Source organism: Rana temporaria, chromosome 13, assembly GCF_905171775.1.
Source record: "Rana temporaria chromosome 13, aRanTem1.1, whole genome shotgun sequence".
Classification (NCBI taxonomy): Eukaryota; Metazoa; Chordata; class Amphibia; order Anura; family Ranidae; genus Rana; species Rana temporaria.
In genome coordinates this window covers 68,580,276-68,606,946 of record NC_053501.1, presented here as the reverse complement: position 1 = coordinate 68,606,946, position 26,671 = coordinate 68,580,276, and the positions used below count along the sequence as shown (strand labels likewise).

Genomic DNA, 26,671 nt, shown 5'->3' with positions numbered 1-26,671 from the left:
TCATGCACCCCCTAATTTAAATATGACCCACCCCTTCCTGTTTAAGACACGCCATATCATCTGTAAACCACACCCCTTCAACTTTAGGCTCCACCTTTTCCTGTTAGAGCCCCGCCTCTTCCTCAATGTACATTAGCACACTCACACACCACTCACTCCATACTTACATCAATCAATCCAGTTGCAGTAGGCTCCTGTCTAAATTGTTGCCCTTACCATGTGTATGTATGAATGCGAGTTAGGGACTTTAGATTGTAAGCTCCTTGAGGGCAGGGACTGATGTGAATGTACAATGCAGGGCTCAAAATTTCAAGTCCTGAGCCACTAGCCAGGCCTTAAGAGTTACTCGCCACCACTTGGCCCACCCAACCCCTACCCTACCCCGTTCCGCCCCTAAATACACCTCACACCTAAACATATCTCATGACATGTTAAAATGTTTTATGCAGAATTAAGGTCCAAGAATAAACCGCCACCACATGGAAAGCCGCTTACCAAAATGACAGGTTTAAACAGCATTGAAAAATGTAGTCTCCGTCCACAAGTTAAAACACTGGATTACAGGAGCCCCAACAATGTATCTTCAGATCGTAAGATTGCTACACTCTTTCTTGCCGGCCGGCACTATAGGAGCCGTTCCTCCTTCACATCGAGCGCAGTGACGTCACTGTACGTCACCGCGCTCGATGTGGTGGTGGTTTTCTCACGGATGTTTGAAGCTCACTGTGGTGCTGTTTGTCTTGATTGCCGACACCAACGAAATTTAATCAGCCCAATTTTGGACATTATTTATTTAATTAATTTATGTGTTTGAAATCCACATTTATTTTCATTTTTATCTAGCCTCTGGTTGCTAGTAAATTTTTGCTGGCGCAGTTTTTTTCTTTATTTATGTTATTTGTGTTTATACCACCTAATTGCAGCCTTCTGGTATATTATTGCCTAATATGTTTATTTGTTAGGTTAGTGCAGTCTTTTTTGTATTATAAAAGTAATTCTGTTACCTCCATGAGAGCTCTTATCTTTGAACTGTTGTGCGGCACCACCAGCTATAGCCATAGCTGCACAACAGTTCAAAGATAAGAGCTCTCATGGAGGTAACAGAAATACTACTTAACTAATATTAGAAAAACATATCAAGATTAGATTTGTTAGTCCACTGAAATCTCTGAACAAGATGAAGTAAGATTGACTAAATATTAAAAAGATTGTATATACATATATAGGGGCAGATTCACATACAATTGCATAGGCGCAGTGTATGTGAGATACGCTACGCCGCTGTAACTTACTTTTGGAAGCTTTGAATCCAGAAAGAATTTGTGCCGTAAGTTACGGCGGCGTAGTGTATCTCTTGCGGCGTAACGGTGCCTAATTCAAATCGGCGAGTAGGGGGCGTGTTTCATTTAATTGAAGCGCCGAACGAACTGCGCATGCGCCGTCCTTAAATTTCCCGCCGTGCATTGCGCTAAATGACGTCGCAAGGAAGTCATTGTTTTGACGTGGACGTAAATTACGTCCAGCCCCATTCACGGACGACTTGCGCAAACAAAAATATTTTTTTTCAAATTAGACGCGGGAACGACGGCCATACTTAACATTGCGTACGCCTCCAAATAGCAGCTTTAACTATACGCCGAAAAAAGCCGAACGGAAACGACGTAAAAGATTGCGACGGCCGCTCGTACGTTCGTGGATCGTTGGAAATAGCTAATTTGCATACTCGACGCGGAATACGACGGGAACGCCACCCAGCGGACGCCGAAGAATTGCATCTAAGATCCGAAGGCGTACGAAGACGTACACCTGTCGGATCTAACCCAGATGCCGTCGTATCTTGTTTTGAGGATTCAAAACAAAGATACGACGCGGGAAATTTGAAAGAACGCCGGCGTATCACTAGATACGCCGGCGTACTCTCTTTGTGGATCTGCCCCATAGTATATAGGAGGCTGTGTCCTAGAGATTAAAATATATATCATTGACCCCCAATATATATATATATATATAATTAGGGCTGTTACTGATCAAAATTTTTCTGTTCGATTAATCGTTTTTTTTTTTAATCGACTAATTTCGATTAATTATAACGCACATACAGATCCAACTACTTTAGCTGATCTCCTTGCAGGCTGATTCCCAGTGCAGCTACCAACAACTGGAAAAAAAGAGGGCAGGATCCAAAAAACACACACAGGCAGCGCTCAATGGGAATAGCATTAAAACTTTTATAGTCTTCAAGTAGGTAACCAAATAAATATTGCACTGGGGATAAAATCGATGTAGCTACATAAACTGTAAAAATGGTGCGAGTAATACCAAACGGTACTAAAAGCAGTCATAAAAACATGTAGCTAAGTATGATACTGGTATAAAAATGTGTACAACGATACCACTGCTGAATCCAGATGAGGAGAGGTTAACATCAGTCCGTCGCATGCAGATATGAAAGCACAGCAAAGGAGCCCTTCAGATGGACACGGCAAGTCCTGCCGGTGTCCATGACGTTACTGGATCTCCGACGGAATTCCCTGAAGGCCCAGAAGCCAGCGGAGAGGTGAATACAATTTAAAATAATTTTAATCGTTCAAAAAGATTTTGATCGATCAAATTTTTTTAGGATTAATTGATTACTTAAAAGTTAATTTGCACAGCCCTAATATATATATATAATATAGTGTGATAGTACAGTTCCCTGTCCTGGTAACGGTCGCCCAGGATTCTCAAATAGGCAGGTTGTGGGGCTCCAGGGTTATTTAATGTGGAGGAATCTGTTTGATCGGTTTCCTCCAAAGTTTGTAAAATCCACTTGGGGACCTGGAACCCGGAGATTCCATAGTGATATGGGTGGGATGGAATCTCCAATCCTGGGAACCGAGTTTTGGAAACAGCTAGGAGTCTGGCTGGTTGATTGAGCAGGTGGGTCCTGAGCTTATAGCAGAGTCAGGACCAGTGTTCTGGACTCCACCCTCCCGAGGAGTCCAGGCAAGCAAGGGAGAAGCATGCATGTCTGCATGGTGTAGACAGAAGGACCAAAGCTGTGGGCTGAGCACCCAGTTGATGTTCTATTGTATGAAACATGTCGGGAAGGACTGCTGTCGTCATTGCTACCCTGATTTTTGAGCTTGTTTTACCATTGCAATATGTGAGTTTCTTTCTTTTAAATAAATGTTGTGTTATTTATACGGAATTACGCTATGTGCACTCCAATTTTTTATTTTTCATTGGGATATCTGATGTGCCGTCTCTGGGATTTGCTGTAAACCATTACCTGGTGTGAACCCCTGGATTTCCTTGCCTGAGGTCTTATCAATGATTCCTGGCTTTGAGACATCTGTGGTATACCCTTAAAGTGTATCGTATTTACAAGCTTGATTGGCCCAGTGGGTATACGCCCTTCTGGGTCCAATCTATCCGGTAAGCCCCCTGTCATAAGTGGTGGTGGATCTCCTATTTAGAAATCACCATTGGATTCTGTATATTCGCTGTCACTGGATTTCTTATTCATGAACTTTTCCTTTATGAACGTTTTACTCATTAAATTTTTCTGGCACTGACCAGATCCTATGACCATTAATATCCACTCATTGGAAGTTTATGGACCTTTACTAGCGTTCACACTATCAATTCACATGTGGTGTTGTACACATTGGGCCAGATTCTTAAAAGGCTTACGACGGCGCAATGCCATTTGCGCCGTTGTAAGTCCTAATCTGGCCCGGCGTATCTATGCGACTGATTCTTAGGCCGGGAACACACGGGCAAACATGTACGATGAAACCGGTCCGTCGGACCGTTTTCACCGTACATGTCTGCCCGGGGATTTCTGTATGGTGGCTGTACTAACCATCGTACAGAAATCCGCGGGTAAACAATACGCGGGGCGTGTCCGCGGTGTCGCCGCGTCGATGACGCGGCGACGTGGGCGGGCCTGCCAGTTAAATGCTTCCACGCATGCGTCGAAGTCATTCGACGCATGCGAGGGATGGCGGGCGCTCGGACATGTACGGTAGGTCTGTACAGACGACCGAACATGTCCGAGCGGGCAGGATTCCAGCGGACTGTTTTAAAACAAGTCCAGGAATATTTGCCCGCTGGGAATAGGCCCGGCGGGCAAATGTTTGCTGGAATCCTGCACGCTCGGGCCTACACACGACCGAACATGTCTGCTGAAACTGGCCCGCGGACCAGTTTCAGCAGACATGTTTGGTCGTGTGTATGGGGCCTTAGAATCAGTTACGCATAGATATCCCTTAGATCTGACAGGCGTAAGGCTATTACGCTGTCAGATCTTAAATGCAATTTTTTTTCCCGCCGCTAGGTGTCGCCTCGTCGTTTTCCCCGTCGTCTATGCAAATTAGCTATTTACGCCGATTCCCGAACGTACGCGCGGACGACGCAGTGAATTTACGACGTTTCCGTAAGCGTAAACTTGCCCCTGCTATATGAGGGGCAAGTTTACGAAGGTCCGTCGTAAGCCATGTTAAGTATGGCGTCGGGTCAGCGACGTCTTTTTCCATCGTTTACGTCGTTTTCGTAAGTCGTTCGCGAATACGACTTTACGTCAATGACGCTCACGTTGGCGTCATTGACGTTTTCTGCCGTGAGCTGGAGCATGCGCACTGGGCTATTTTTATGCCCGGCGCATGCGCAGTTTGATCGTCGCGGGGGCGCGCTTAATTTAAATACAAGCCGCCCCCTTTGAATTACGCGGCCTTACACCGGGCCATTTACACAAATTACGGAGCAAGTGCTTGGAGAATACGGCACTTGCTCCAGTAATTTGCGGCGGCGAAGTGTAAATGGCTTACGCTACGCCGCCGCAGATTCTACCAGAATCTGGCCCAAAGTTTTGTTTATTTATTTAGTTACATTTTTTCACTGAAATTTAATCATTACTAGCACTACACTTTTTCAACTGTATTTTATAGCAATTTTATCTTCCTTGCTGTGTTAGCTGCTCCATTTACTTAGTAATAGATAGCGCGGTAATTGTTGTTTTTTTGTAAGCTATTGATCTTTACTTGTGGATTTTTTTTATTATTTTCTTGCATTAGATGCAGAGGGCTAGATTCAGATCTAAAGATCCGCTCACCTATCTCATTTACGTTACGCCGCCGCAAGTTTTTCAGGCAAGTGCTTTATTCACAAAGCACTTGCCTGTAAAGTTGCGGCGGCGTTTCGTAAATCCCCCGGCGGAATTTAAATTCGGCTGGTAGGGGGCGTGTATCATTTAAATGAAGCGCGCCCCCGCGCCGACTGAACTGCGCATGCGCCGTCCGTAAAATATCCCAGTGTGCATTGCTCCAAATGACGTCGCAAGGACGTCATTGCTTTCGACGTGAACGTAAATTACGTCCAGCCCCATTCACGGACGACTTACGCAAACAACGTAAAATTTCAAAATTTCGACACGGGAACGACGGCCATACTTAACATAGGATACGCCACCTAGGGGGCAGCTTTATCTTTACGCCAGCATACCTCTTACGGAAACGGCGTATCTTTACTGCGACGGACAAGCGTACGTTCGTGAATCGGCGTATCTACTAATTTGCATATTCTACGCCAAACTCAATGGAAGCGCCACCTAGCGGGCAGCGGAAATATTGCACCCTAAGATACGACTGCGCAGGTAGGTTTAAGTGTATCTCAGTTTGAGCATACACTTAAACATGCGACGGGCTTAGATTGCGAGTTACATCGGTGTATCTACTGATACGCCGGCGTAACTCTTTGTGAATCTGGCCCAGAGTGTTTTCTTGGGACACCATTCATAATATTAAGTATAACAATGCACATCAATGGTTTTCAATCACGTCATAAAATTATATATATTCCTTTATTCCTTGACATATGTTTTCCGGGGCCCTGCCTTAAGATGTTTTTTTTCTTAATCATATTTTTATGTATTGCACAAATAACTGTGTGTATATTATATTGTGTAAAATTACACACTTTGCAAAGTGAAAAAAGTATTTGCTATAGTCTGCCTCGTTGTCCAATTGGACTGTCATGCATCTGTGGTGCTGCTGCAGTCTGTATTTATTTTTTCCAAACTTTTTTATTTGTATTGGTCTCTCTGCCCAGTCTAGAGTTTCTTGTCCCTTCTAGACTGGATGTTTTTGTCCACCCTATAATGACCAGAGCTGTACGACTTATTAGGCCCTCATAGGCCAGTGCCCAGGACCGCATCAAACCTCAAAATGTACAAATTGTGCTAAAAGTACGAGGTTGCCTTTTTTTTCAGAATCATACTTACCTAGGTGGATGTAGCATATGTCTGATGCTGCATCTGTCCCAGGCCGACTCTAGCACTGAGAACCAAGCAATCGAACATCACTGATTGCTCTGTTCTCAGAATTCCCTGAGAATTCACTGGCTCCCCTGCTGTTCTTACTGGAGCACTGGGCTGTGGATGGGGCGGGAGCAGTTGGCTTAGGCTCTCCGCAGCTCACAGAGAGGCTGAGCCAGGTACTGGTCCAGGCATGTGGGCGGATCCCGATTTCACTGTCACCATCTTGCCCGAGCCTGGACCGGCTCTGTGACATCAGCAGACAGCAAGCTTCTGCCCGCTGTCTGAAAACGGGTCACAGGAGTGCAGGATGGACTGCACTCCTGTGATGCACAGGAGAAGTACAGCCAAATGAGCTTTGGCTGTACATCTCCTTTAAAGTTTTTTCCTTATTTTGTTTAGCTTTTCTGTCCACCTCTGGACATACGTGGCTACATTCAGCTGTGGGGGTAATGGAGTACGTGGATATTGAGAGAAGTCAGCTGTTAGTTTGTAAAATTTTAAAGTAGCTCTGCATATAAACCAGACTGCATGCTTCTGCTTATTTTTACCAAAATAATTACATGATATTTGGGGCAGAGCTTCACAGAAGAATATAATTTTTCAAACGTGCCTAAGGAAAATTATGTTTAAATACAGCCCAGACTTTATCTGCTATTACTGCTACTAATTATAATAGTAGTAATAATACCAATGTGGCGAGGTATCACCTTTCTTATGTGATTAAAAGACTACCATCTGTTTATCCAGAAGTATCTCAGCTCCCTCCGGTGGCCAAGTTGGGTTATAGCCACCTTCTTTTTACTTTCACACTGGTACAGCAAGGAATGTTGGGAAACGGAGTACAGGGAGAAAGAGACTCCATTGCCTTGGTTTATTCATAGACTACGATACCCAGAGAGCAACTGTACAACCCCAGAATGCTTTGCTTCCCGCACAGCCTGCTGGGGGAGGTAATTTAAGGAAGAGGACGAGTTTGGCGCGCTCTCTCTAGACAGCCTCTTCAACCCAGGAGGGCACTTGTGTAAGGTGTCTCCCCGGAAATCTAGGCCAGAGTTTGATGCCTATCCACGCCCGAGCGGATCAGCATCCAGAGACAGAGAGAGGATCCCTGACGGAGTGATCGGACGGTGTCCCTGTTCAGCGGTGATCTGTGGGAGAACCGGAGACTGTCACCCTGAAGGACGGTGTGTTGGAGTTCGTAGACGGAGTGTTTCGGAAAGGACAAGACCTGATCTGATTGGGTGAAATGGGCACCTGCCCAAGCATACTAACTGCATTGCAGGAGGGTGGATCGTTTACACTCACCATTGTGATTAGACTTTTCGGGCATCTTCCGCCAGTTTACTTATTCCCTTTTTGGATTACAAATTACTTTTGTTGCGCGCCAACGCATGCCAACGCGGAAGTGCACTAACCATTGTGCTAATTTGTATTGAGGTTTGGTCTGGCCAACCAAACAATATTAGTGAAGTATATTATCTAAAGACTGCCTGTTGGGTATAGTAAACTGTTGACATTCATCTACATACCCTTTAACTGGGTAATTGGTTCTAGTAGACTGTACAGTACTGTTACATGGGAGAGCTGGGTGAGGCTTGGCAGGGGGGTACTTCAGTGTGGGTATCTTACTGAAGGAATCCCTTTGCTGTGTACTTACACAGGTCCACACAGTTATTATAATTTCATTTGTATTTATCTGTTACCACTAATTCTGACTCTTGCAGGGCTCTGCATGAGTCACTACTGTTTTACCTTTGTTTCTTTTGCTTTTATCTTACTAAGTAAAGAGTTACACTGGTTAAGCTGAACCTGTGTGCAGTTCCTCTGTAATCCTACAGGATCAATACAACTTAAGGTAACCATTTGTTTACATAATTTAGTGTGGTGTGCCAAGGTATTGTGTCTCCTAACAGTTATTGGGGTTCACAATTTCCACTGATACCAGTTGTGCCAATGGAGGGTTTGAGCCAGTTTTAGGGGTTGATAGCCAGAGCGTAGACTCAAAACAAACAGCAGCTCTTTCAGGGGTAGTGCTACACTAATATGAAATAAAAGCTCAAATGAGTGTTACATGTGCTGCTGACAGTTATGGATAAAGGAACAGCCATATATCACCTGAAGGTGGAAAAATGTCCACCTAGGAGCCAATGTAAACCTACAATAGTCAATATTATTAAACTCAAAAGCAAATAATTATGTTGCAGCATTTCATTTCTTAGATGTAATGACTGCATTCGTTTTTCTTTTTTAGGCTTTCTTTCCTTTATTTTTGCCTGGTAATCCTGCCAGAAAGTCTGTTGTTTTTTAACAGAACACGCTGTCCTGCGAATGTGCTTCTAATCGTCAGCTTTTGTTTATTTATGTAATACCTTTACCCCAAAAAGAACACAACTGTTGCTGTAACTGCATACAAAGTGTTAGCTGGAGTTTGGTTTAAATTTGTTTTAGTGTATCTAAATTTGTCAGTGCATCTAATGCTCGGTTCACGCCCCTGCGACTTAGGATCCGAATTTGCGACCCAAAGTCGCAGGACCTGTGAAATACCTTGTATCTCTATGAAAGCCATTCCAATTGACACTACCGAAGTCGCTGCAACCTCAGAAAAGCTTCTTGCACTACTTTGCCAGAGAGTGTAAAAGTCTTGCCAAAGTCACTTTAAAGTCATGTCAAAGTTTGCCTCCAAAACTCTCTCCGCTTGAACGATTACTGACTGACTCCTCTCACGCCAAACTATGTCTCCACATACTATGGGTCCCTTTTTAGGCTGCATTCACACCTAAGCGACAGCCGCGTACGCGTGTAGCGGCAGATTTGCCGCGATTACAAATGTTTCTTTTTTTTTTTTTCTAAAGTATTCCCATTGCTGTCTATGGGAAAACGCGCCTGTCGCGTGAAAAAAAGGGTCCGGGACTTTTTTTCAGGCGACAGGCGTTGCGCGTCTATGAGATGTGAACCATCTCCATAGACGGCAATGGGAATTCTCCCCTCTAGCGACAGAAGCGTCCCGCGTCGGGCGTTTTGTCGCTTAGGTGTGAATGGGGTCTAACACTCCACAACTCATAGGCTCAGCAGTGTGTGGCCAATATCTAGAGAGCTGACATCCCTGAACTGACGGAGGACATCTGGCAGGAGGTTCTTCCCCTTCAGGTCCCCTCTGTCATTTCTTCCCGTGACAAGGTGATACAGACCCAATTGCTATACAGATCCTACTTTACACCATGCTTACTGTTCAAGCTAAATAGATTACCCTCTGCATTATGCTCCCGATGCGGCATGGCTGATGGCACATTCTTTCACTTGATGTGGTACTGTGCTCCGATTAGAAAGTTCTGGTCGGAGGTCACGGTCTTCATTAGATCCCTAACACAGATACCCATTATATGTAATCCCCTGAGGTGTTTACTGGGCTATATTGATGGTTTAAACTCTGAATGTAAAAAAAATCAATGTCAGGTTTCACACTGAAAGAAGATGCAGACATTTTAATTTTAAGACTATACATATGTACAGCAAAAATTTTTACACATTAAATTTAGACTTCCAGTATCAAATGAGTTACATTTTGGTTTTAGATTTGCATTAACAATAAAGGTAAAGGTAGAGATTTTTTTTTTTTTTTTCATCTCAAGGACACGGTGGAACATTGATTATGCGTTTGCATGGCCTTGCGTAAATAACCACATCATCTGTCTGTAAATTATAAAATGTGCCTTGGAAGTTGGTTGTGCGTCTTTGGCCATTGTTATAGGTGCGGGACAGAGTACCTGTCAATGGCATATTCAAATGTACATTTCTTCCCTCTAACACAACCTCACACTCGTGATTTGGTTTTGCAGTTAGCTGCAGACTAAATGAGTGTGTCCTAGATTGTATGTATGGATATCCTTCTTGCCATTCAAAATTTGGCACATTAGAGTAGCTGATTAAGCCTCCTGAGAACTCTGGCATATTACCAGAGAGAGTTGTTATTACCCCACTCTTTGTTGAGCGTCCAATGTCCCAGTACTTGGAGACCTGTGTGCTTTCACTCAGACTAACAGTTGTGGACAATGTATTGCAACCTCTGTTAATCACCATTCTTGAGGCTAAAATAACATTATAATCCCCATCATGGCTTATCTTGTGAGTATTGTATGACAAACTGGTTACTGTTTGTGAATGGTAGTCTGGATACAAGCGAAGGATCTCATAGGTGTCATAAAGGTATTCATTCCCATTGTAAGGTACAGAAAGAAGACCATTAGTAACTTTACCTAACCCATATTCATTTTTCCCTACATAAATTCCTTGGCACCTCTGAACAGCATAGGAAGATACTGAGCCTTGACTATACCTTTGCCACTCTAAAAACTCAAAATTCTGCTCATTTACAAGAATTTTAAAGGTGGCTGTACGAAATTCTTTGCCAGCATTAGTATAGTAGCAAAAAGAACCTTTGTTGTAGGCGTAGAACCCTGTAGCACAATTTGAGACAGAACAAATATATTCAGTGCGCCCTGTAAACTGATTGTTTATGAAAACTGCACCACTAGGAACAGAGCCTGTCCAGTCTACCCATTTGAGATTCTCATAGTCGGAAAATAGAGCCTGACGAACATCATACATGGCTGCTTCCTCCTCCTCCTTCACCTCCGCTGCTTCCTTTTCAGGAGTTGTGATTTTCGAAAGGTCTACATTGAGCTGATTATGAGCAGCAGGTACAGCTTTGTCATCTGGTAGAGCTGTGGAGAAAATGCAATTTAATTTAACTCTCACTAATAATCTCATAAATATTTGGAATTAAATTGATCAAGCAGCTGCCATTGTATTTGTTTGTTGCAAAGGAAACACGCACATAAGGTCTTTTCCTGAATTTATCTGTCTTAGGTTTACTATACACATCTCTACAATCTTTGCACAATCTACTTTTATTTACCAAAGCTATTTAAAATGAGGACCTATGTACAGTATGCAATTTCATTCATTCATTCATATCCAACCATGCAGGTCCTTGTCTTACATAGTTGTTTTTGTTAGATCTAAAGCAGATTGTACAGTCAGATAGTACCATAAGGAGTACCGGGGTACTTCACAAAAAGATTTGCTGTAAGTCAGGGCAAAAATTTTGGGGCCCCCAAAAGACAGCTTTAAGCCTGGATCCCCCCCCGGCCTAACCACCAACATTCACCAGCCCCCCCCCCCCCCCCCCCCCCACTGGCCATTCCACCAAATCCGCCCACTAGCCATCCCACTTTTATTTTACCAGTCTTACAACTTGATAAAGACCCAACCCAGCAAAGAGATGGCCCCATATATTCAGCAAAGAGACAGCACAACCCAGCAAAGAGACAGCCCAACCCAGCAAAAAAGACAGCCCAACCCATCAAAGAGATGTCCCCATACATGCATCAAAGAGATATCCCAATCTAGGAAAGAGTCATCCCTTAGAGTTCACTCACTCTGCAGCCACCTTGCTTTAGCAATTGCTAGTTACTACAGCAGCAACAACTCCGTCTTGTTGGTTGGCGCCTGGGTGGCCGGGCCCCTCCGCACACCAGGGCCCCCTACATGTGCATGGGCTGTCTCACCCTAATGGCAGCCCTGCTGTCAGTTCATGTAATGCTTATATACCGTACGTCCTATTTTTGTTAATTTAGTGGTACATGTTACAACAAGGACCAGTATGATGGGCAAACTTCTTAAACTTGTGTATAATTCAAATCTATTCTATATACACACACAGCATACCTGTTAGCAACCTATGTCAACAAGGATCAGTCCACACAGTTTAAATACTCACAATGAATATATATATATATATATATATATATATATATATATATATATATATATATATATATATATATATACACACACACACACATACACATGTAAATATATATACATGCACTGCATATAATGTACTTCTGCTTCTAGACTGACAAAGGTGACTAGTGACATAACTGCACCCAAAGCATTTCGTATATGATCTCCATTTGGTTGATCAAGGCCCGGGATTCAGATGTTCTTTCAGGTCTACAGTTTGGTTGGATATGTTACATATAAAAGAATGCATTTTGTCTAGAAACTTAATAAATAATCTAGTTTAGGTTTATGGCATAATATTATAATAACAACAGGTAATGTAAATTCTCTTTTTTGCCACCTATTATATGTTTCTTTTGTCTAGCCTCACGTGTGCAGCATGCAAAGAGATTGCACTAGTTACCTGGTGTTTTCTTCTCGGCTGACTTTTCATCATTTGGTGGAACAGCTAGTGAATCGGCAAATATTAATGCCCAGTTGATGGTTATGAAGATACATAGCAAGTTTACCTTCATCTGTGGGAGTAAATCAACATATAATAAATAACATATACAGTATATAACAAAAAAAGTACACTTCTCAAACAAACATTCTAAAACTCCCATGATTCTTCTGTATTTCTGCTATGCATTGGTATTGCTAAATCTTTCTGGATACATTTTTTTTATTTGTTGAACGATGCTTGCAAAGGTGTCAGTTTGTCAACAGACTTCAACGAAGACTGAAGATTCCTCTGTTTTAGTCATTTTCACGGCAGACTCACTTTAAAACGAGGAGTAGGCGTGCATCGCTCCCTTTTATCCTATCGGTGCACGCCTACTCCTCGTTTTAAAGTGAGGCTGCCGTGAAAATGACTAAAACAGAGGACAGAGGATTAAAACCCCTCCTCCCGTCCAGACGAAGCTACGCGACACACGTTTGCGAAACGCGTTGATGTCACGCAGCCCTAGGATGCTGCCAAAGTAATTCCCTGGCTCAGTGGGAGATACGAAGAGGTTCGGCCTGCATGTGACGCCATATGGAAATGCGTGCCCGGAACACGGAATAAAGGATCGTATCCTAACTGAACAGCGCGACATACAACACAACGCTCTTCAACCCACTGACCCCCCCAGCAGAGGTGTATTAAGACACCACATATGCCGGTGAACGGGTCACATCCCACTTCTGAGGCAGAGGATGAGACTGCACGGTATGATTCTATGACATACGGAGGCGGTAAGGTGGAACGCATTTTCAATAATTCGGCTGTTGTTAGACTGCACATGAACTGCTTAATGTATTGCTACATGGATCTTCAATAGACATCAACGTCCAATAGGCAAATGGATGACCCGGAGGGTAGTTGCCATTAGTAGCTACACTTAATAGCATACAGCATACCAACTTAGCCCTGATAATAGCCTCTATGCAGGAGTGCTGCTGGCTTATGAGTGACTCAGTGCTTTAACACATGCCAGGTATTGGTGAACTTGGAGCTATACATATAGAGGGATATTCTTGACCACTACATCAATACACACTTCAACCTAATTGTCGATGGTCAGATAAAGGTTGACACCTTTTTCCCTCCTTTCATTATCACAATCTAATGGCTCCGGCTTTATTCCAGCAGGACTGTAGATATTAGCGACTGAATAGCATCTTTATACAAGACTGATCAACTCTTATGACGATCTGCAGCATCACTGAATAGGACAGCTTTCTATCTGTTTCTCCAATATACACCTGTCGAGTGTCACATGAGTTAGAACTTGGGCATTGGTTATCAGCCCCATTACTACACAGCCATTATTCCTCACTATCCCCCCGCGGGGACCCACATGCTGGATGCTCCCTATATTTACACTATTATTATTTAATATACAAATACGGTGTATTACCGTCTGGGAGCGCAGCAAGTGCGGACATCTAGGCGTCCGGACTGCTTTTGTTTATTTGTTTTTATGTATGTCTATGGCCCTGTACACACGAGCAGACATGTCCGATGAAAACGGTCTGCGGACCGTTTTCATCGGACATGTCTGCTGGGAGCTTTTGGTCTGATGTGTGTACACACCATCAGACCAAAATCCCCGCGGACAGAGAACGCAGTGACGTATAAGACACCGACGTTCTCTAACACGCGAGTTCAATGCTTCCACGCATGCGTCGAATCAATTTGACGCATGCGCAGGATTTTGGGCCGCTGGTTATACGTCATAACCAGCGGACATGTCCGATGAGTCGTACTAACCATCGGACGTGTCCGACGGACATGTTTCCAGCGGACAAGTTTCTTAGCATGCTAAGAAACTTTTGTCCGCTGGAAACCTGTCCGCTAGGCCGGAAAACTGTCCGCTAGGCCCTACACACAGTCGGACATGTCCGCGGAAACTGGTCCGCGGACCAGTTTCAGCGGACATGTTCGGTCGTGTGTACAAGGCCTCAGTCTTTGTGTGTTCTTTGTCTGCACATATACAATAAACCTTTGTTTATTGGTGCAAAACTTGCCGGCAATAAGTAGCCAGTTTTTGTGATTTGCTATTTGTAGCGTTATGTTGTGTTGTTACCTAAGTATTTGATATAATAAATTTAAATATATTTTTGTACATATGCCCTGATTATTGTCTTTTGCTGCCTATAGTAGCCCCTTATATCCCCGGGGACTCTCTGCTCTTTAGAGCTTCCCTAAGGCCGCGTACACACGGTCGGTCAAAACCGATGAGAATGGACCGAAGTTCAGTTTCATCGGTCCAAACCGACCGTGTGTACGGCCCATCGATCTTTGGTCCTTCGGACCAAAATGTTAAAACTTGCTTTAAAATCGAACCGATTGACCGCTGACCGATCGGTCCAAACCGATGGTTAGTACACAAAAGCATCGGTTCAAAACCCACGCATGCTCAAAATCAAGTCGATGCATGCTTGGAAGCATTGAACTTCTTTTTTTTCAGCACTGAACTTCTTTTTTTTCAGCACGTCGTGTGTTTTACGTCACCGCGTTCTGACCCGATCGGATTTTGAACTGATGGTGTGTACACACATCAGACCATCAGGCCACTTCAGCGGTGGACCGATGAAAACGGTCCGTCGGACCATTCTCATCGGATGAACCGGTCGTGCGTACGCGGCCTGAGTGATACAACCCATTTTTTTTGCATATATGTTTTTGGCTACGGCGGTAACCTCTACATGAGGAGTGACTAAAAACAGGGCCCTTAGGTATACCCAGATACATACCTGCAGGGGTAGGGTCACCTCTTTTTGGGTTAAATCACTTTAAAAATCTATGAACTCTGAATATTAAACACAAATTAAAATCTGAAATGAACTAAAGCTAACAAACATCCAATCAGAAGTAGCAGAAGTTCTAGTTTCTTGGCACATGATCAGATGTTTAAAGTGAACATAGCGTTATTTTCTTTCACTCATCTTCTTGGTTCAATGAATCATACTGGTAATTCAGGGAAGTTGGTGACCAGCATTCAGATTTAGGGCTCTTGCACCTGTATAGGGTTGCAACTAACGATTTATTTTTTATAATCGATTAGTTGGCCGATTTATTTCAAATAATCATATAATTGCCTTAAAAAAAATGTGGTGTATAATTTAGTTAAAGCGGAGGTCCGCCGATTTATTAAGTCAGCAGCTACAAATACTGCAGCTGCTGACTTTAAAAATAAGGACACTTACCTGTCCAGTGTGCCCGCGATGCTGGCACCCGAAGCCGATCTACCACTCCGCTCTCGGATGCTGCCGCCGCCATCTTCAGGAAGGGAATCAGGAAGTGAGGCCTTGCGGCTTCACTTCCTGGTTCCCTGCTGCGCATGCGGGACTCATGCTGCGCAATGCCACTGGTCCCTGCTGTCTTCTGGGACCCGTGTGTCTCCCAGAAGACAGCAGGGGGGGCGCCAGACGTGGCATAGATTCCTGCAGATAATAGATCTATGCCTGGAAGTGGGTGCAATTACCTGGTATCTGCTCCCTCCTCCCCCCTTAAAGGTACCAAATGTGACACCGGAGGGGGGGGGGGGGTCCGGACAGTGGAGGTTCCATTTTTGTGTGGACTTCTGCTTTAATATGTGAAGTTTACTTTTCAATATTTTTATTGAAAATAAGCAATGTTGTACAAGGCACAAATGACAGAGTAAAGTAACAATCGAGCTCTTGTCAGATTATAGTATTCATACAAATAAACATGAATATAAAGCCTATAGATAAAAAATGGACTCAACACAAAATGCAATTAGCGGAAAAGTCTGTTAACATAACCATATGACATAAGAATAGTCAAGGAAAAAAACACAATGTCCCCTTTTTACCGTATCCTTTCCCTCTTCAGATTTTAACGTATTCATTGAATGGCAAAAGAAACTTGAAATAAAAAATAAAATAAGAGTAAAGCTAATGAGTTATATTCTTAACTCCCTAGGGTCCAATTAGTGGTTGTCCCAGGAAGCCATATTAACCCATAATCTTAGGAATGATTCTCACATGAAGAAAGATATATAATATAAAGAACAGGGGAGGAAGAGGGGAAGAAAGAAGGGAAGAAAAAGGAGGGGGGGAATAGGAACGGTAGGGAAGGATAGAGAAGGATAAGGAAGGGTAGGGAAGGGCAGGAAAGGGGAGAGAAAAAAGAAACCCCTCCGTAAACTTCTACCAGCCTTATGTCAACGTGGAAATAGAAATTCCAATATGTGAAGTTTAAAATAAAAAAAGGCAGTTTATTCTTAAATATCTCTATGCAGTGGTAAACCAACTTTATAGTTAGGGAGAAAAATCTCTAATCCACTCTGAGAATAACAGACAGAAGAGATATACTGTATATACTATTAGAGGAGATATATACTGTATATACTATTAGAGGAGGAGATATATACTGTATATACTATTAGAGGAGATATATACTGTATATACTATTAGAGGAGATATATACTATTCGAGATTGAATCTGGTAAATATCAGACTCAGAGATCACATTTTTTATTTAACGAAAAAAATAAATGTAAGACTGTTTTGCCGATTTTCAGACAGAACTGTAATGTATTCTATACTGGCCATACAAAAACAATGTCGTCCTTCAAAAAAAATCATTTTAAGAAAGTTTGTTCGATTTTCTAATCATTAGTGGGGTCAAATCGAAGTTCGTTTTTCAATCACAGTGATGGGAACAGAATAGAAAACTTCTTGGTCAAAGGAATTTTCAGACAGTGTATGCAGTTTTTCGTTCGGAATTTTTTTTTTCATGGATACGATCATTTTAAATATAATGCACAATACTGATAAAAGTTTACTTTAAATGTGATTGTAATGCCTTCTATTACCTCCAGTCTATTCTGTATGCAGGCCAACTGCCATAAAGCCATAGCTTTATATATTAACACTACAAAGGAAACACTAGAGTTTAATTAGAAAAATTAAGTGAGCATATCCTTACCTTATTCATTTCTCTAACTGAAAATTCTATATAGTAAATTAACTTCATTAATCTTACCCTCCAAGGTGAGTGGCACAGAAGTCAAACGGCTTTAGAAAGTTTTCTTTGTGTGAGTAACTCAAACTTGACTCCTTTTTATATAAAAAAGTGATAATGTTTTATTAGTCATAAAATGCTGATGCTTAAAAAAAAAATTATGCCAAGAACATCCAGGAAGTGTTTATCTTTCCAACATCCTTATCTTACGATTAATAATTTTTTATTGGTATGCTATTTATTATTTTAGGTTTGCTGACCACAAATAACATTGACACTTTACTTACTATTATAAATTGTTGTGCAATTTTATTTAGTAAAACATTTCCTCCTCAAGAAATTTTAAGACACATATTTCTTGATGCACAGCATATACCCCTATGATATTTACAGAGCTAAATGACCTGTATAATAAATATTAAAGGCATGTTTATTGTGTTTCTCCTTCATCCCCTCCTGCCCCACTGGTGGTTTGGCCCTATGTTCTACATACCTCTAAGGGTTTATGCAATGAAAGTGGAGCATTTGGGGAAATACACCATGGGCCAGATTCACAGAATAGATACGATGGCGTATCTCCTGATACACCGTCGTATCTCTTGTCGTATCTATGCGGCTGATTCATAGAATCAGTTCCGCATAGATAGCCCTAAGATCCGACAGTTGTAATTGACTTACACCGTCGGATCTTAGGATGCAATACTTTGGCCGCCGCTGGGTGGAGTTTGCGCCGTTTTCCTGCGTCGGGTATGCTAATGAGCATTTACTGCGATCCACGACGGTTTTCGCGTTCGTTACGTCGTCGCTAGTAATTTTTTCCCGTCGCAAAGTTAGTCATGATTTTACATGCCTTAACTTTACACGAGCCATGTTAAAGTATGGCCGTCGTTTCCGCTTCGAATTTAATTTTTTTTTGTTTTTGCGTAAGACGTCCGGGAATACGAAACACCGTAACTCACGTCGCCGTTCAAAAAATTACGCCACATCGCGCAAAGCACGGCGGGAATTTCAAAACTGAGCATGCGCAGTACGTCCGGCGCGGGAGCGCGCCTAATTTAAATGGTACACGCCCCATTTGAATTGGGCGGGCTTGCGCCGGACGTGTTTACGATACACCGCCGCAAGTTTACAGGTAAGTGCTTTGTGGATCAGGCACTTACACTGAAAACTTGCGGCGGTGTAACGTAAACGGGTTACGTTGCGCCGCCGCAATTGTACCAGAATCTGGCCCCATATGCTTATGTGCGTCAGAAGCAATCAGCATTTACACATGTACAGCCATTCACTTGTATTGATTGCGGTACCTGGCACCTGCGAGATTTGGAGTGTGGTGTTCCACATAGGTCCAAGGGGTTCAGCTGCAAGGCTAAAGACCCACGGGGTGACTCTGGGTGTTCACCGAAAAAAGAAGAGGGAGGCAGGAGAGAGCCCTTATAGTGTAGTGAGTGACTCAAATATATCTGTTATCTCCAAGAGGTTTAACAATAGAATGAAAACAAGAAAATTGCTTATATTTGTTGAGTTTGCGTCGTTGCGGTAACCCTATCAGGTAGAAGCACGCTATCTTCCTTGAACGCATGTGGAGAATAACCTGTCTTTGCACAGGATTATAAAGGTCACAATCAGTGCCTTGGGAGTCCCAATTCTGGATCCTCTGAGGGGTTCTCAGGTGGGTGGGTGAAAAGCCCATCAGTGGTCTGAGCAGGAGAGGCACCCGTTGTCATGTGGTTAAAGATGGATTGGAGTTATCTGATATAATGTCATAGAAATCTGGCTGTATGCAGAGCACACAGACAGATATCGGGCCAGATGCAGAAACGATTTATGCTGGCGTATCTATTGATACGCCGCGTAAGTTAAAATATGCGCCATCGTATCTATGCGCGGTATTCAGGGAACAAGATACGCCTGACATATGGCTTCAGCAGACCGACGTAAGTCTTAGTACGCTGTCGTATCTAGGGTGCATATTTACGCTGGCCGCTAGGGGCGCTTCCGTAGATTTACGCGTTGAATATGTAAACGAGCTAGATATGCCGATTCACGAAACATACTTGCGCCCGCTACGCCGTTTACGTAAGGCTTATGTCCGGCGTAATGTTACCCCTGGTATATGAGGCGCAGGTAATGCAAAGTATGGACGTCGGAACAAGCGTATCTTTTTACGTTGTTTACGTAAGTTGTACGTGAATGGGGCTGTGCGTAGGTTACGTTCACGTCACAGGCATTGAGCCGGCGTAACTTAGGGAGAAAATACAACGTGATACTGAGCATGCGCTTGCATGCACCGTTCGTTAGGCGCTTCATTTACGTGGGGTCACGATTCATTTCCATACAACACGCCCCCTACCAGCCTACTTTGAATTAGGCGGGCTTACGCCGGCCCATATATGCTACGCCGCCGTAACTTAGGGAGCAAGTGCTTTGTGAATACAGTACTTGCCTCACTAAGTTACGTCGGCGTAGTGCATATGAGGTGCGCTACGTCCGACTATAGATACGCCGCGGTACGTGAATCTGGCCCAAAGTGTCTCTAAAAGTAACACATTTTGTCTTAGTGAAATAATCCATCTTTAATCTAAAAGTTTCACTCACCATTCATCCCCTTCCATTCATTCAATAACAGACCATGACACCAGCTTGTTCTCAGTTCGCCATCACCGCCATCATTGCTTTTTCAAGCTCTTCACGGCTCCTTTATTCTCACAAAACAGGAAGTGATCACTCCACCAGTTAATCACCTCCCCCATGGGAGTGATCATCACAGGATGTCCTCTCCACATAACAAGCACCATATAAAGGCATCCCTCTAACAGGATTGTCCTATACAATGAATACAATACAGGATTGTCCTATACAATGAATACAATACAATGAATACAATACAATACAATGAATAGAATACATGAATGGAATACATACAATGCTGGCTAAAGTCTTATGGGCGTGTCTGGGCAGGGAATGCATGTACGCCTCCCCTGACTCCAAAAACAATCACAAGCTCTCATATTATCGCTGATAGAATCCCTAATCTGCGCCATTCCATAGAATAACGCATATCCAGATTATACCATTATTGTAGGTGGAATGGAGGCCAACTATAGGCGTACGCTACGAATCCCAGACCATGCTGATCAGACATAGCCGAGACAAGAGTGCACATCCGTCTATAAGCACTAATGTCCTTGCGGAGTGAGTGTATCCCCCCCCCTCAACGATCGTCCATGCTAAATGCACAGAGGGCCCCTCGCCGGCGGACATACGCCCACACCGCAAACATCACACTCCAACCTCAAGATATTTTCTACTACCAGACGAGATTCAACCAGTCTCAGACTGCCCCAGTCAGCTCTTTAGAGCGGGTTTGCGGAAGTACTAAGACTGGGTGCCATTATGACAATACATAATAAATACATCTTTAAATTTCCACAACAATAATGAACATCAAATTAGCTTTTTTCACAAAAAAATAAATAAAATTAGTTTTGTGGCTTTACATTGCCACTTCTTCACTTCAGGGAGATACACTTATGTCTTTGGTTCCAGAGTCCTTCGAACATAATACATAGGGTTGTGTAATAGATACATACAAAATAAAATAGCAAATATGGTGTAAACATATGTATACAATAAAATATTACATACATTGACATATTAAATATTCAATATATAAAATGCATACATTTTGACAATATTTATGAATATATTTGCTACACCAATTTAGGGTGGACAATTAAATCCATTCTGTTGTAATATTTTATTTGGCTACTAGATGGGGAAATCATATGTAGCCCATAAGAGGGGGTTCATAGTTGTAGAGATAGTAGTTTTGTTAAAAGGAAAAAATCTATATTAAATGAAAAAAATATCAAATTAAGGAAATAACACTTACTTCTCATTCCCTGGTGGCCAAGGCAGGGTGACTGCAGTGGAATATTGTATTTTATATGTATACACCTCCCTATTTATCTAATATTTTATTTCATATGTATACACCATATTATATTCAATCTCCTTTGATCTATTTTTGAGGAAGTGGCAATTTAACTAGAAGGATTTGCCTCCTTAATGACCAGGCCATATTTTGCGATATGACACTGTGTCGTTTTAACTGTCAAGTCTTGCGATGTTGTACCCAAAAAATATGTCCTTTTTTCCCCACAAATAGAGCTTTCTTTTGGTGGTATTTGATCACCTCTGCGGTTTTTATTTTTTGGGCTATAAACAAAAAAAGGCTGACAATTTTGAGAATAAAAGCAATATTTTTTACTTTCTGCTATAATACATATCCAAAAATATATATAAAAAAATGAATTTATTTATCAGTTTAGGCCAATATGTATTGCCACAAAACGTGTCTTTTTGGTGAAATAAAGCAAATTTGATGTTCATTATACCAGATGGCTCAGATTCATCTTTAACCACACGGCAATAGGTGCCTCTGCAGCTTAGGCCACTGACAGGCTTTTTTTATACGTCTCCTAATTCACCTCGCACCTGCAGCTCCCTGGACATGAGTAAGCATTGAGGGTTTTTTGCTCAGCGTCTAATCTTTTGCATGCATGAGGGAAAACTTTACAAGATCTTTTCTGTGTTATCTGCCTTGTGTATTTCTCCCACTGCCTCTATTCAATAGAAAACTTGACTGTCAGGCTCAGACAAGATTTACATTCAAGTGAATGGAGGCCACTGAGCACGAGTGCAGGGAGTGATGTGCAGAATTTTGAATTGTTCAGGCCAGTGGCGGCTGGTGAAGTTTTAGGATGGGGGGGGGCGCAATACCCCGCCTTTCCACATTTGGTCCCTCCCACTTCTCATAAGCCACACCCCTTATAGAATCCACCACTCCGTCCCCTGTATTCCACTTGCTCCACTCAATGTCAGGAGTATACAGCTCAGCGTCACAGCACAGAGTATACAGCCCCAGCATCACAAATCATAGTATATAGCGCAGCCTTACAGATCGGTGCAAACAAACTAAAATATGACACTGTTAGTAATGAAGGACTCGAAATGGGCAGGAGATTACCAGAGACTGCGGACATACTGCACAAGATTACCAGAGACTGCGTACATACTGCACGAGATTATCAAAAACTGCGGACATACTGCAAAAGATTACCAGAGACTGCGGACATACTGCAGGAGATTATCAGAAACTGTGGACATACTGCACAGGATTACCAGAGACTGTGGACATACTGCAGGAGATTACCAGAGACTGCAGACATACTGCAGGAGATTACCAGAGACTGCAGACATACTGCAAAAGATTACCAAAGACTGCAGACATACTGCAAAAGATTACCAAAGACTGCAGACATACTGCAAAAGATTACCAAAGACTGCGGACATACTGCAGGAGATTACCAGAGACTGCGGACATACTGCAGGAGATTACCAGAGACTGCGGACATACTGCACAAGATTACCAGAGACTGCGGACATACTGCACAAGATTACCAGAGACTGCGGACATACTGCACAAGATTACCAGAGACTGCAGGCATTACTTGTCCTGCGACTTGGGACTTAAACGTTGCATGACAAGTCGTACCCCATGATTTCCAATGAGAACCGTTCATATCTGTGCGACTTCAAAGTAGTCCCTGCATTACTTTGGTCCCATTTAGATGCAACTTGAGGTCCATAGACCTCCAGAATACACAGGCATTGCTTTAAGTCACATCAAAATTGCAGTAGAATTGTGCAACTTTCAGACTGCATTAGCCTGAAAGTCGCAAGATTCTGACACAATTTTTTGGTGAGATTTTGCAGTGACTTGAAGCAATGCCTATATATTCTGAAGATCTATGGACCACAAGTCACATCAAAGTGGGACAAAAGTAATGCAGGGACTACTTCAAAGTTGCACAGATATGAACAGTTCTCATTGGAAATCATCAGGTCCAACTTATCCTGCAACTTTCCAGTCCCAAGTCGCAGGACAATTTGCAAGCAGGGGGTGGTGTGGTGTTGACGGCCGATATTTTCCCTGCACATTAAGTATAAAAAAAGTTTTTTTTTTTTTAATAACTGTGGGGGTGGTCTGGTGGGGTAGTGTTGTTAATAAGTGGGTAAATTAATTATAAAAAAAGTTTTTTTTAATAACCGGGGGGGGGCCCCGGTTATTGAAAAAAACTTTTTTTATAATTCATTTACCCACTTATTGCTAAATGTAATCAAATATAATAAATAAACTGTTAATAAGCTTAACTGTTAATAATATTAAATCTAAAAAAAAAAACATTGATTGGGGGGGGGGGGGGTTGTTGCCTGGCATTATTTTAGCTGAATATTAAATATTATAAAATATTATTTAAAAATATTTAAATAAGCGGGGGGTGGGGGGGGGTGCCGGCCTCCGAATATTAGAAAAAAATCTTTGTTGAATAAACGGGGGGGGGGGGGGATTAGATGCAGCCGCCGATGCTTAGTATGTTAGTATAAGCGGGTGGGGTGTTGTGTAGCGGCCGCCGGTGCTTAGTATTCCATACGACATGGCAGGCAGGCATAGCTCAGCTTACCTGTTCCTCGGTCGGGCGCACTGAGCTCGAGCAGTCCCGACGTCACTTCCTGTTTTTCCAGTGACGTCGGAACGAGCACAGAGACGGGCGGGTGCACACAGAAAGTGCATGCACCCGCTCGGCGATAACAATACTGTCCATCGCGCCGGAAGCAAGTGGCGCGATGGAGAACGCCACAAAGGCATATTTTGGCTTCCAATGTAGCGCCGCGTCTGCAATCCTGTGATTGCACAGACGTGGCGCTACTCCTACTGCACTGTGCCCGGCGCGCGGACACAGTGCACATAAGGCCCTTTTTTGGATTTTTTTTTCTTAAAGTGACAGGTTTAAATATTTTTTTTTTTTTTTTTTTACTGACTGGGGGATGGGGGGCGGCCACTGGTTCAGGCCAAAATCTGTGCATCACAGGAATCCCACACACAGGGCTGTCTTTAATATTGATTGAACCCTGGGCGACAATTTTCTTTGGGCCCCCCTGCATGCAATTTTGCTCCCCATCTGCTTTGAGACTTAGAATAAATAGCAGCTAAACTCAGTTTAGTGTAGCAGATCAGGCAGCAACTGTGATCTGCTTGCTGATTGGTTGGTAGAGGTTACTGCACATCATCACCGCTCCCCCATTGGTTACTGGGGTTAGGGGTGGTGTGATCAGTGGTGGTGGTGGTGGGGGGGTAGAATGGTATTAATGGCAGTGCTGGGGAGCAGGGAGGTGTGATCATTGGCAGTGCTGGGGGGTTAATGGAATCAGTGGCAGTGCTGGGGGGATGGGGGGTGGGATAAGTGAAGACAGTGCTGGTGGGGTTGGGATGAGTGGCAGAGCTAATGGAGAGATGGGATCAGTGGCAGTGCTAAGGGGGGGTGGGATCAGTTACAGTGCTTCAGATGGGGAAATGGGATCGGTGGCAGTGCTTGGAGGGGAATTTGTGGCAGTGCTTGTGGCGGATGTGATTAGTGGCAGTTCTGGGTGCAGATGGGATCAGTGACATTTACTTGTCCACTCAGTTCCCCCTGCCTGCATGGGTGAGAGAGAGGGGTCACAGAGAGGGGGAAAGAGAGAGAGGTGGGTGAGAGAACAAGAGGGGGGTGAGAGAGAGAGGGGTCAGAGAGGAGGTGAGGGAGAGAAGGGTCAGAGGGGGTGAGAGAGAGAGGGGTCAGAGGGGGTGAGAGAGAGAGGGGTCAGAGGGGGTGAGAGAAAGAGGGGTGAGAGAGATGGGTCAGAGTGGGCATGTGACAGAGGAGGGCAGAGAGGGGGTGAGAAAGAGAGGGGAATCAGAGTGAAAGGGGGTGAAAGAGAGAGGGGGTCAGAGAGGTGGGTGAGAGAGAGGTCAGATAGGGGGTGAGAGAGAGGGGGTCAGAAGTGGGGTAAGAGAGAGATGCAGGTCAGAGAGGGGGTGAGAGATAGAGGGGTCAGGGGGGATGAGAGAGAGGGGTCAGGGGGTGAGAGAGAGGAGTCAGTGGGGGTTAAGAGAGAGGGGTCAGAGAGGGGTCTGAGGGAGAGAGGGGGGTCATAGAGGGGGTCAGATAGGGGGTGAGAGAGTGATGGGGGTTAGAGAGGGGGTAAGAGAGAGAGTGATGGGGGTCAGAGAGAGAGTGAGAGAGAGGGGGGTCAGACAGGGGGTAAGAGAGATGCCCTGTACCTTCCATAGGACAATTATGCTGGCCAGCAGCTGGCAGGGTCCATTCTCCTTCTGGGTGAGGTGCTCTGCTCCTTCCAGCAGATTCATAGACCGAGGACTGTCCCAGGTGGATAGCAATCCCTGACTGCATGCCCCCCCACCGGTCATCTGGGGGGCCCAAATCCGCCTGTCCTCCGGCCCGCTATCAGTGCTGAAAGTGGAGAGGAGGGAGGATAGTAGTCCCTGGCTGCCTGCGCCTCCTGTGGGTTTTCGGGGGGCCCGATCAGCCTGTCATCCGACTTCTGTCAGAGCTGGGAGTGGAGACAAGGGCTGATAGCAGTCTCTGGCTGCCTGCACCTCCCACAGGTCCTCAATTCGCCTGTCCTCCAGCCCGCTGTCTGGGCTGGGAGTGGAGAGGAGGGAAGGAGGAATCCAGGCTCTGGGTGGTGCCGCCATGTCAGGTATGCTGCGCCTGCTACTTCTCACCTCTACGGTGGTTAGGGAGCTCTTCTCCCTCCCGGTCTCTCTTCACCCTGTGTCACAAACAACGGTGAATGAGAGTGAACGGTTAGGGAAAGATTTCAATGCACCTCTCTATGCTATGTGAAATTTCAGTACTGGACCCCAGGCGTCACTCCAATCAGAGAAAGAGAGTTTGGGGGTTCATTACATCATCTCTCTCACATATAGGAATGCGTTGAGCTACTAAGGGTGGAAGTATTACAACATGCCTCCAACCCCTAGCGTTAAAAGGTTACAATAAGCGTGAATGAAGCATAACTACATGAATGATTTCAATGCACTACGCTATGTACAGTGATTATCAGTACCGGACCCTAGACGTCACTCTAATCAGAGAAAAAGAGTTTGGGGGTTCTCTACATCATATCACTCACATAGAGGAAAGCATTGAGCTACTAATTTGCCTAAAAAGATTAAGCGAACATGTTCAATATTTTAGGGCGTA

The 26,671-nt window shown here is 43.7% G+C and overlaps 1 protein-coding gene across 1 annotated transcript; it reads right to left on the bottom strand.

Moving 5' to 3' along the window:
• Positions 1-9,782: 9,782 nt before the first annotated feature.
• LOC120920454 (natterin-4-like) lies at positions 9,783-17,654 on the bottom strand. The gene is made up of 3 exons (XM_040332563.1): positions 17,583-17,654; positions 12,507-12,618; positions 9,783-11,019 (listed from the first exon to the last, which is right to left on the bottom strand). The coding sequence occupies exons 2-3, from the start codon at positions 12,616-12,618 to the stop codon at positions 9,923-9,925; spliced, it is 1,209 nt and encodes a 402-aa protein (XP_040188497.1). The 5' UTR covers positions 17,583-17,654; the 3' UTR covers positions 9,783-9,922.
• Positions 17,655-26,671: the final 9,017 nt, after the last annotated feature.